Consider the following 12,409-nt stretch of genomic DNA (forward strand, 5'->3'; position numbering starts at 1 on the left):
ATGGTATTTGTTCTGGGCTAAAAATAAGTGTTTTTTTGTCAATTTTTGTTTATTTTTTTCTAACAAATGATTTCCATACCCCTTGTTTACCTGTTGCCCGGATGAAGATGAGAAGAGTGAGGTTAAAAAGCAAGACCTTTTCGCGATTCCTCATGCAGGAGAGAAGCTGGTCGAGGGTACCAAGTACATAATGTCGGAGGGGATGATGACCGACTACTCGCTCCGCATGAACCTCACCATTCGCGGACTGGAGAAGAGGGACTATGGTGGCTACGTGTGTGCCTCCGTCAATGCTCTGGGCAAGGTGGAGGGCGGGGTCCGACTGCAAGGTGAGAACACTACACTCCTCATTCTAGGTATTAACAATATTAAAAATAATAATAATCATATTAACAATAATTATTATTGGTCCTGAGGCTAGTACACATAGTACAAGTATATTATAGGACAAGTTAATTATAAAGAGAATTTAAAGCAGTCTAATAACACTTAAATCATTAGTTACATAATATATACATATAAATGATAAAAAAATACTTGATTACACTGATTACAACAAATGATAATAATATTTTACACCAAAAGCCCACTTTAGCGCATATGAATTATAATCCACAAGAATCAATTACATACATAGGAATTCATTTACACCATAGTGATACTCCTTCATCAATGACAAATTAATCTTTTTTTTTAATTGGTCAAATTTCTCTATGGATGTTATGTTTTCAGGAAATTTGTCTTAGCATTCTCGGCCATTTTGTTTGGGCCCTCAAAGTGTGCTTTGGTATGACTTGTTTATAATAAATAATTTTCGTTCAAATCCAAATAGGTTCATTTTGTGCCTCGATCATCACACTTTTTTTTAAATATGAGATACTGAAAATTTTTGCTTGAGCCAGATCAGTGCATAGAATCTGCAATTTCTGCATCTGGATACTACCAGCCTGAATGAATAATAAAGTCAACTGATTTGGGCATTACTTGGTGGAACAATGAAATGTTCATGGCGAAACAAAACCCAGTACTAATCCACAAACTTTTTATTATTAGCTGACAGTTAATATTAAAAATTTTGTGGAATAGTACTGGGTTTTGTTTCACCATGAATGAATAATCATTTGAGGGAAAGGAGATTTAGCCCTCGCATGAGGCAACAGTATTGACTATTTTTTTAAAAGAATTTAATTTTATTTATACCTATTCAACCATGGATAGAAGTCCTTGGTTGAAATAAGTTGACAACATGCCTTACAAGTATATATTATCTGGTAATGATTTCCTTATTGCATCATTCCCCATATTTCACTCCTGTATATTGAATGGGATGTAATAGATAAGCTATTAAATGTGAATGCCCAATTTCCCCTCAATCCCTCCATTTTATCCAATTATCCTCCTATTTCTTACCTCTTCCACATTTTCCCCATGTGATTGGGTTGGTGTGGTGACTAGACCATTGGCCTCCCAGCCCAAGGACCCTGGTTCAAATACCAGCATTTTCCGAGATCTTTCTTGATCCCTTGTTCAGTGTTTTTTAGAGAGCAGTTCAAGAACAGCAATCCCTCCATCAAGTAGGACGTTAATCTGTGCTCCCCTTGGTGGCTGTCTGTGAGAGCGGGCTAATGTAAATGCTTTCCTCAGACTTCCTTCCCTGCCCTTCCTTACAGCTTAATTTTTAAACTCTCTGTCTGTAGTGTAACTTTCTGTTTAACACTGCATACTATATCTTTAACACTAGGAGTATGGGAGTTTCCCTCTACCTAGGTGGATGATTAGGGATCATTTGACCCCAATAATGTTTTTTGAAATAAAACGCCTCATTTTCATCCAATATTCAGTTTTATCAGATAAATTGTGAAATCAGTTCATTAAAAACACTTTTTAGCATTATTATTAATTATACATTTCCAATGTTAAAAGTTTGTAATTTTTTAATCATTTATTAAACCGTACTTAGTAGTCAATTGCAAATCTAATCATGAAAATACATGCACTCAATACAAAATTTGTACTTAATATTTTAGCAATAGTCAAAATGGTTTTACAATATTTGCATAAAAATTTTAAAAAGTTATTTCTTTGGTGTAAATCTCAGACAGACAGTAATTTTTTCAGCGCTCTTTCCACAAAATATATTTTTTTCATTGAAGGCACACATTGGACAATTTATTGGTGCAACGGTGATATTTGGCACCTTTTTCTTTTTTGTGTCCATGGAGATGTAGCTGTTGGATTTGCAGAGGTGTAAATAAATTGATAGATACTATCCATCATTTTTACTCCCACTTTGTTTTTATTATGTAATAGATGGTCTCTGGTTTTCCTTTATTTCTTTCGGAAATAGTGCTGCCTGAGTTTATGTTGCTGAGTAAATGTATATTCTTATTCTTTTTTACCTGATACTGCGTAATGGTATGGCATAGGGTATTTTTGAACACACACCTGGAAAGGATTACAATATTTGTGTGTAACTCCTGTTTTTTTCTGATGGTCCCTACCAGAGTGAATTTCCATTTTTTCAAAGTTTTTGCTAGCTGGATGGATGGAAAATATTTATTTCAAGTTAAATTTTTTCCTGAATTCTTGTATTTCATCACTTCAGTATATTTTCCCAATGCTTGATTTGCTGGCCAATCTTCATCTTTGCCATAATATGGCATGGCATTCAGGCAGTATTTCGATTTAACATTTGTCAAAACCCAGTTACTGATTTCAAATTTGCCTGGTGTATTTGGCATATACCACATAAAAGGGCAGCTGCATTTCATTGGATAGCCTATCCAATAGAATATAGTTTTAGATAGCTGGATTTTGTTGGGGATCCCGAGAACAGTTTACCCACATAATTAGCCGGGAAAGCATCAAATCATATTTAACACTAATTGCTGTTCGAAAGGCAGGGACTCAACTGTCAGCTAGGTGCTGATTTGTATATTCCAAGCTGACTATGGCTGGTATGTTTTCATTTTCTCTTCCTGTTTTCATCTTCTTCCTCTTTATCCTGTGGCCATCCTGAAGATTTAAATTTCAGGGAGATTGTCTTCTCATTGTCTTGTAGTCAGTATCCATTACTCATACGTATTTTTGTCAGTTAATTTAAAAATTCTTTCCTATGGTCATTGTAACTTTTATTAATCTATTGGTGCATCATGGTGGAAATCACCCCTCTAATTTGTGTAGGATGGTGGTGAGAGCTGGCTAGAAGTTATTGGAGGGATTCCCGTTCACTGAATGTCCAAAGGTTCCATCGTTTCTTAATCCATTTATGAGGACATCTAGGAAGGGTAGTTTGCCAGAGTTTTCAGATTCCCTCATGAATTGAATTATTGATGATATTAATGATATGCTTAAGGGCAAACTTATGCGTACCCTTAGAGTCAAGTAGGTACTACATGAATCGCAGCTTGCACCTTGCATTCAGCTCACATTTACTTCAAGGTGGGTATAAATTGCACCCTTCCTCTTTTGAAGGTAGAGACAAATATGTGAAATTTATGGTTTCTTCTACAAGCAACTGGCTTGATGATAAAGAATAATACACTCTTTTAAAATATATCTGTTCACACATCTATGTGTGAACAGATATATTTTATGGATGATCAAAATTGCTCTTTCTATGTGTGAACAGATATATTTTATGGTTATGGATGATCAAAATTGCTCTTTTTATTCAAGGAAAACTGTCCAAATTTTACATAAAATGTGTTATAACATCCATAATAGATTTTATGATATAATTTCCTGTTTATGGATGATTTTTGAGACACCAATAAAAAATATATTAAACGATATCTCACACTTGATTATATGCATTAAAACAAGTGCTTGCCAAAATGGCTGCTATACTTTAAGATAGTAATTTTTTTTAATTTTAGTTTCAAAAATTAAAATTTGAACCTCACCACCATCACCACAGGCCTTGTTTAGAATGAAAATGACACCTTACGCAAGTCCGGGCTAAAAATCAGATTTGAAAAAAATAATTTTTCAAATTTCTCTCCCTGTGCCTCCATTCTCTTTCCCCATCCACCTCCTATAGTGATGGGCTGAGTGTGCTTTGGGCAAAATCCAAGGGACCACTGTGCCCAATTTCATACTTGCTTCATCAAAATCTATGTTTTTATTTGTGTTGCTATGATTGGTTAAGAATGACCTGCTATTTCAGCTGCTCTTTCAAGTAGATGTGTACATGTTGCAATAAATTCAGTTACCTATTTTCGTCAATAACATAGTTATTGATTATTTATACTTACAAGTATTAAGTAATTATAATAGTTTGGTAATAATTCTTCTCTCAAGTGTGTGAGCTTCAAAAAATGTATAAGGGTGTTTGAATAATGGAAGGTGTAAAATATGGGAATGGAATTTTTGTTGAAATTGTGATGCCAGGAACAATAATCTTTTCTTACTCCTCCTACCCCATTTTACCTCACCAATGTAACCTTTAACTTATCCTGATTATTGATCTTGATATGTAATGTTTTCCAGAAACCCATACAGTAGGGAGGAGCAAAAATTACATATGTATTTCTTTGCATGTCAGATGCAAAATCTGCCCTCCCCCTAAAAATCACTCAAAACAGCCCACAGAAACTAGAAACATAAAACAAAAATTTTTCAACTCATAGCCATATCCCAGTGATAAATGGGTGGTGGAATCCACGTGGAACCCACGTGGAGATGTAACGTGGATACCACGTGTTTTTGGTCGTGGAATCAACGTGGAACCCACGTGGAAATTTGGTGGAAAAATTAAAACAGCAGTAGGTGCTGTCCTAAAACCATTAAAACCTCAACCACTCTATATCTAAACCTTCTATATATGTGTCTACGATTTTTCATGTGCTCTCATGGCTGCCTTTCCACGAATTATATAAAAATAGAATGTGCGATAAATTTTCACATAACTAGCGTGGTTTCAGGATTATAAATGAGGCAATGTCACCAGAAAGTTAAGTTCCACAAATTAGAAATTCTGTTTAACATTTAATGCTAATCACCACAAATCCACTTGAAATCAACGTGGATTCCACATGGGTCCAACCACTCCCCAGTGAGAAATGGGTGGTGGAATCCACGTGGAACCCACGTGGAATCCACGTTGAGTGGTGGATATTTGGTGGGGGTGGATATTGAGTGGTTGGACCCACGTGGAATCCACGTTGATTTCAAGTGGATTTGTGGTGATTATCATAGAATGTTAAACAGAATTTCTAATTTGTGGAACTTAACTCTCTGGTGACATTGCGTCATTTATCATCCTGAAACCACGCTAGTTATGTGAAAATGTATCACACATTCTATTTTTATATAATTCGTGGAAAGGCAGCCATGAGAGCACATGAAAAATCGTAGACACATATATAGAAGATTTAGATATAGAGTGGTTGAGGTTTTAATGGTTTTAGGACAGCACCAACTGCTGTTTTAATTTTTCCACCAAATTTCCACGTGGGTTCCACGTTGATTCCACGACCAAAAACACGTGGTATCCACGTTAATTCTCCACGTGGGTTCCACGTGGATTCCACCACCCATTTCTCACTGGGTCAATATCCACCACCACCAAATATCCACCACTCAACGTGGATTCCACGTGGGTTCCACGTGGATTCCACCACTCATTTCTCACTGGGATGTGGCATAAGCACTCTTGGAACCTACGGTAAGAAATCGAAACATGCCTTTGTTCATTTACGTGTTTATTTAGGTTATCTAATGCTCATGAAGGAACTCAGGAATCTGCCTTATGCTGGGGAGTTGGGAAGAGCTCATCTGTATATTCTTATATTTATAATGATTCTTGAGTGCTCAGAAGAATGCATCAGTGGCATGGGTTAAATGTTATTTGAGAGGCCAAAAATATCCAAAATAACTTCAGTAAAACATTTCTAATGTGTAGTGGTTCAGTTATCCATATTATCTTTTTTAGAGAACAAAGCAAAAATATTTGGCATAATTTGCCGTGTAACACTTTGCATTGAATTGTTATGGAGGCTTGGGATGTGCATATAAACTCCATGAATGGCGGAATAGTGCATACACAAAAACTCATTTTCTTGATCAGGAAATGATGCTTCCAAGCTGTGGCGATACGATTGAGGGGGGATGAGGAGATAATTACCCTCCCCCTCTCTAAAGCCTTAGAGAAATAAAATATTATCTAAAAATACGTATTGTCTAGTTTTGACATTTAATAACTGAATCTACTTAAAGTTAAATCTTTCCAGGCATGTCATTTTTCAAAAATTTTCCCGAACTTACCCTGATTATTAAAATAAATTATCACATTAAATACATTCTTACTTTTTGTTAATACCCATTTAGATTCCTTTAGCTTTGCCAATTACGTATAACATACATAATTACTCAATTACCTTGATGGTTGCTCTAATATCAACTGGGCACCGGAACACCAGTTTATTCGGCACAACCTTATGCTGATTTCTCAGGAAAAAATGCTAAATTTACGTGATCTTTCACTGCCATTGTACATGCTCTTCTTTATCCAATGATTTCTCTTTTATAGAAAAATCATCCAAAATTGTTGGCACAATAAATTATGGATTTGCTAGTAGTGGGCCCTGGCCGCTTTCATTGCGGTGAGGGTATACCCTATCACGCCCTTCCAACCCTATCCCTGCCCTGGAGGTGACGTAGGGCTCCTTATCACGGGGGTGCCCCCTTCCTTTTTCCTTCCCATTCCACTCCCCTCCCTCGGTGTGTGGGCGTGTATCAGTTGAATTAGGTACTGGGTACCAGCCCTGGTGCGTTGTAACCTTCTAAGTACCCACCTTGGGTCCTCATCCATTGCACATGCTCATCAACCATTGAACTCCCTTTCAGAGTTGCACCTGACTCCAAAGACCACGATTGTTCCTGCTTCGTCTAGGCACCATGAAGGTCAAGGAGGGAAAGCATCTCGTAAGAAGGGCTCGAGTGCGCACCAGAGAATACCAGAGCACCAGAGGAGGCCGAGGAAAAAGCAGCAGGCCAAAATCAATGGAGCGTTGGACGACGATGACTCTGACGAGGACAGTGATGAGGAGGGTGAGGATGGGGTGATGTGGGTGGGCAACGAGGCCACTACGCACCCCTCTGGTGGCCTCTCTGGTGCCAACAGGGCCGACCCCTCCCGTACTGTTGAGACAATAATGGTGGCGACGAGTAGACCACCGTCGTGGGTGATGCAACACAACGGCAACGGGGCTACGACTCCCACATCATCTGCGACACCTGGCCCAAGTCTTCCACTTGCCTGCTGGCTTCCTCTCGTGCCCCTACTCAGCGGCATCCTGAGGTCAGCGCAAGCCTGTCATATGCCATGCCTCTGAATGCACTGTTCCTCAAGGGCATAGAAGGTAACAATAATTAAACGAGAGCCTTGTTTTGTTTTTACTCATGAGGGAACGCTATGAAAGTGTTTATGTAGATGTAAACATTTAAATTTTGTAAAAAAAATAACCAAGGAATAGCATAACAAGGTAATAATAAGAATCCTCGGCATGGATGGAAATATTAAAAAGGATAAGAATCCATTTTTACAGAGTTTTTCGAATGCTCACTGAATATGGGGTCAAGGCTGAAGTTTACTTTGCAACTTTTGAGCAAGCTTTTAAAATATGTTTTTTGGGAAAGGAAGAGGTATGTAAATGGGCAGACAAAATTCATTCATTTGAAGAACTGATTGGTTATTGGGTGTCTTATCATCCCGTTAGTTTAGTTGCCGAAAGTATCTCAGCCTAGCAATTTGATATTTTTCAATGAACTAATGTGAGTGGCTTGAGAGTACAAAAGAGGAAAAAAAAGATGTACATAACTTCCTTGGTAACAGGACAATACATTAACAAACCAAAGATTCATATGGGTGTTAGATATTTTAATCAACCAATAAGTCAAAGTTGATACTTGTTTTTGAGGTACTAAAATAAAACATGCCTTGATATTTTTCCTCTAGGTATATCCTTGGGAAATATTTTCACCAACCTCATACAATTGTTAGTAGACAACTTGGTATTTAAAATCAAATTTATGAAAAATAAAACAAATAAAAGTGCTTCTATCTATCCCTTGTGTACTTGTCCCTTGAATGTAGCATGTGTTCTCGTCTCTTTGTAATACTGCCTACAGCTGTTCAACAAGAATGGGCTTATCAAAACATCTTTAGATAGAAGTGTGCCCAGAAATGTATTTGTTACCTCTTCAAGAAAGACTTGAAATTGTATAAAACTGTTGTGAAAGAGGTTCATGTTTGTCAGTTTTACTTTTGATTTAGTTTTGTCAGCAAGGGAAGCTTTCTGTACATATGTATAAGTTGTATTTGAAGAATATTGAGAAGTTGATAAAAAAATGTTTAATATCAAATCGTATGCAAATGTTGATTGCATGTCATTCCAGGGACGTGAAAGATATGTGATGCAAAGTTAATCATTCCGTGATGAGCACAAAAAAGTGAGTTATGCCTCCTCTTTGTCCCCCTTCGGCCATGTTAATGTCTAGTAGAGAGAGACATGCAAAACTGTGTATGGAGTGCATTATGGTTTTTGAAATTTTTAAAAAATCTTGGGACAAGATAATGCAGCATATGTTGGAAAATCATCATATGTGTTCTATGATATTATGTAAAAATTAATAAAAAAATATTTTATTCCCAATTAACACTTCCATCTTTAATTTCTAAAGCCATTCAGGGAGTGCATTTGAGGAAACTGAGCTGATGAGAGGATTTTTGCTCAAGAGCGTAACGGAAATGCTGGTAAACAGTCTGATCAGGAGCATGGGGCTTTGCTTTGCCAAAATATGGGTACTGAGGAGGAAGGATGATTAAAGATTGGAGGATTTCGTGATGTGTGCATGGAGATGACTGGAGAAGGAGAGGTGGACGGAGAGGAAAAGGAATGAGGAAGTAGTGGACATGATGGGAAATAAGGAAACCTCTATGAAAGCAGGTAAGAGGAGACAAAGAGTGCTGATTGAGGAGTGACATTTGTAGATCCTCATTTTGAGGGTATCCTTGTACATATTCACTTTTTTGCCTCAATTTAACCCTTTAGCTGCGGGAGCGTCAAAATTTTTCTGCCACTGCGTGCGGGACATGAACGGGGAAGATATTTTTCCGTCGACCCCGGGTGTGTGTCTAGCAGGTAGTGGACCCTCATAATCCGGGACTATCCACCCTACCCACTGACAACAGACCATGAATACAATTGAGCCCTTTCTAAGAATCATAATTGGAATTAAAATATTTGAACGTTACTTTTTCTAAATTGAATGTAAATTAATTTTTTTCCTCAAATTTGGCCAGCATGACATTTTTATGAGCGATTTGATATCGAACAGTAAAAAAATCCATTGATTTTTAACCGTATTCCTCAATATTTCAACCATACTTCAGCCGATTTGAACTTTGGGGAGCATTTGGAACGTATGTTCGGATGCGGTAGGTAAAGGTAATGGATAATAAAGGTTATAATAGGCATTCTCATGAAGGTGGTCCGATATTACACCAGATGAGGAGCTGCCGAACTGGAAAATCTGAGGAGTAAAATCATCAGTCCTGGACCAAGAAGATGATGCGGATTCAATGTCTTCAGCCAAATTGAATGGACCACCATCGCCGGAATCATTTGCATCATCCTCATCCGTCTCAGTATCCCTGGTAGACACAGACACATCGGAAAAATTTCCGTCCTCACTCTCACAATCAGAGTCGAATAAAATATTGAGAACTTCATCCTCGAGAGAAACCTTTCTCCTTTTTGGCCGAGATGGCAAATTTTCACTATCCATAGTGAAAATAAATGAAGAGATTCACAAAATGTAGTCACTCGAGTAGGTACTTGATTAGGAGCAAACGTACACCACCGAAACTCTGGAAAAACTGAGCAAAGATCAATAGAGCATGTGGAAAAGACAGGATATTCAAAGGGAAACCCATTCGGTGGGAAATCCAGAACGAGATTATAATACTCAAAGGAAAGAAATGTCCTTGGTAATTACGCAGGTGCGACAGACCCACCACCGAAAGTATAAGAAAGAATAACCAATGCTTTCAAATAAGTTTCCCCGGCTAATGGACAATGATAAGGTTAAAAAATTCCTGGGAAATGTAAGGATTCATTGGAATTGTTTTCTTTGTGAATGTGCCGCGGAGAGCAGAGAGACCTCTCTCTCGAAGAAGGGATAATCTGGGTAGCGCTCCCCGTGGTGAGGGTGCCCAGTCCTCGAAAGACGCCTTTGTGCTCTCTGCCACTATTAGGTTGGGCCGAGTTCAAGCAACCGCGGAAAGGATGGCAATAAAATCCTAAGGAAAGTCTGCCAGTGGTAAGAAAATCTGGTCAAACGTAGAAAAACGTTTTTCCCGCACTCACCATGCAGAACTTTTAAAGACGTTCCCGCAGCCTAAGGGTTAAGGCATAACTTAGGTGATGAGAGGCAATCATGCCCTACAAAACACTTGAGGAATAGATAAAATGAACTCTTTTGCTGCCATGAATACATATATGCCTGGTACGTTTGCACAGCAGGCTGCTCAAATGTACCTTTCCTTCCTCCTAATTGTGCTTTATGATTTTGCCGTGTGTGACATATAGATTTCCAGATAGTGAGCAGCTCCAAAAAGTTTAAGTTGGGCGAGTATGGCTTGATGATTAATCACAAGAAGATCAGGTTTATGAGGTTATGTGTGAGGCAGATCAGGTTTATGAGGTTATGTGAAGCATTGCAAACTAAGAATGTGAAACTCCAGATAAAAGTAGGTGGAGAAAAACTTGAGCAGGTCGAGCAATTCAACTATTTAGGCAGCACATTAGAGGAAAACTGTTACAGCAGTAAGAAAATCAGGAAGAGAATTGCATTAGCAAAGGAGGCATTTTTGAGCATGAAGGAATTTATGATAGGATTGTTATTTAAGGCTTTAATGAAGGGGCTAGTGAAGAGTGTGATATGGAGTGTAGTGCTTTGTGGTGCAGAAATGTGGGCATTTAGGAAGGAGGATGAGAGAAGACTGGAGGCATTTGAGATACAAGTCTGGAGAAGAAAGGAGAAGGTGAAGTGGATGGAGAGGAGGAGGAAGGACACTGCTGGACATGGTGAGGAATGATCGCAGGCTTTCCTGACCTATTGTATCGTGGAAGGTTATTCCGGATTTCCACCGGGTCAGGTTCTCCATCACGGTCCATGTGTCGATGGACTAGTTACCCATCATCATCACGGCATGTCAAGTCTCAAGAATAGGGTGGTTTCCTATCATTTTTTTATTGCCTAAATCGGAAGATTACTCCTGGGGAGTATATATTTCACGCTTTTAGATTTTTTAATGACGATATTTATTTTTCACGATTAAATGAAAAGTGAAAATTTTCAAGCGTACGAAAATGCGACAACTAAGTATGAATTCTGGGAAAAGCCCGTGTGACGTCAGTCTGGTTCCCGCTGTCGCAGTGTGAGGTGACCTTGGGGTGAGGCTTTGAGCGCTGATATGATGCTAGCCAAGCAGGTAGCCCTTGGCTTAAATAAGGATTATTAATACCGTATCAAACGAAGGAAACTTTCCGACCATAGGCAGTTTTAATAGGTGATTATTAAGACATGTTTCCCTGAGCTCTGTGCCTCATACATGCATTGGTAATCTCAGACGATGTAAAACTCCAATCAACTCGTATAGAAACTAGTGACGTCACGTGGAGCGGCATCGCATGGGCGCCAATCTGGGCTTTTTCAATTGCAGTTAAAATTGACCATTGCCATTCGTCTAAACTGGGATTTCTAACACCAAATAATCAATGCCTTTCATTTTCTTTGATGAAGGAAACTACCCTATTGTCCTTCTTATATACAGACAGTGGACTCACCAACCAGGGCAGAAGTCACGGGATTGATCAAGGCATTCCTGCCTTTTTCCTCATTCTTCACGAATGCTCTTCAGCACCAGTTTCCATGACACCATGAGTTGGCTCTCAGTGTGTAACCTGCGTCATGATTCATGGTTGTCTTAAGTCAAATTTCAATGGCCTCCCTTGCCAGCCTTTCCCAAAACTTGACGGTCCGACAAAGAACCTTTGTCTCCTCCCAGCAGTTGGCATGATTGAAGGAAATGCTGTGATCCGCCACAGTGGATTGAGTTTTCAGACTTGCCGAGCCTGAAATTCTGTTGATGTTCTTTCACTCTTGTGCCGATGGTCCTCCACATCTCTCCCACATACACCAGCCCACATGTGCATGATATCTGATAGATTCCTGGTGTCTGGATGCCGCAAGGGTCCTTGGCTGTAACGAGTTGGCCTCTAAGTTTAGGTGGCAGGCAGAAATAGGCTGCGATGACATGCCTCTTGGGGATACTAGCAATTTCCCCTGAAACGGTGGATAATAAGGGCTGGTCAGCTCTGGCAATTGGTTTCCAGCATTC

At 38.8% G+C, this 12,409-nt stretch overlaps 1 protein-coding gene across 8 annotated transcripts in view; it reads left to right on the forward strand.

Moving 5' to 3' along the window:
* LOC124165227 (lachesin-like) overlaps positions 1-8,661 on the forward strand; it is an 878,935-nt gene extending 870,274 nt beyond the window's left edge. For 6 of the 8 annotated variants that reach the window (XM_046542522.1, XM_046542528.1, XM_046542524.1 and 3 more), the window contains 2 exons: positions 108-329; positions 6,850-8,661. In XM_046542522.1, the coding sequence (XP_046398478.1) occupies positions 108-329; positions 6,850-7,337 (710 nt within the window). In that variant the 3' untranslated portion in view covers positions 7,338-8,661. The remainder of the gene's footprint in view (positions 1-107; positions 330-6,849) is intronic. The other 2 variants (XM_046542529.1, XM_046542530.1) reach the window with 1 other exon arrangement.
* Positions 8,662-12,409: the final 3,748 nt, after the last annotated feature.

This window comes from Ischnura elegans, chromosome 9, assembly GCF_921293095.1.
Source record: "Ischnura elegans chromosome 9, ioIscEleg1.1, whole genome shotgun sequence".
Taxonomy (NCBI): Eukaryota; Metazoa; Arthropoda; class Insecta; order Odonata; family Coenagrionidae; genus Ischnura; species Ischnura elegans.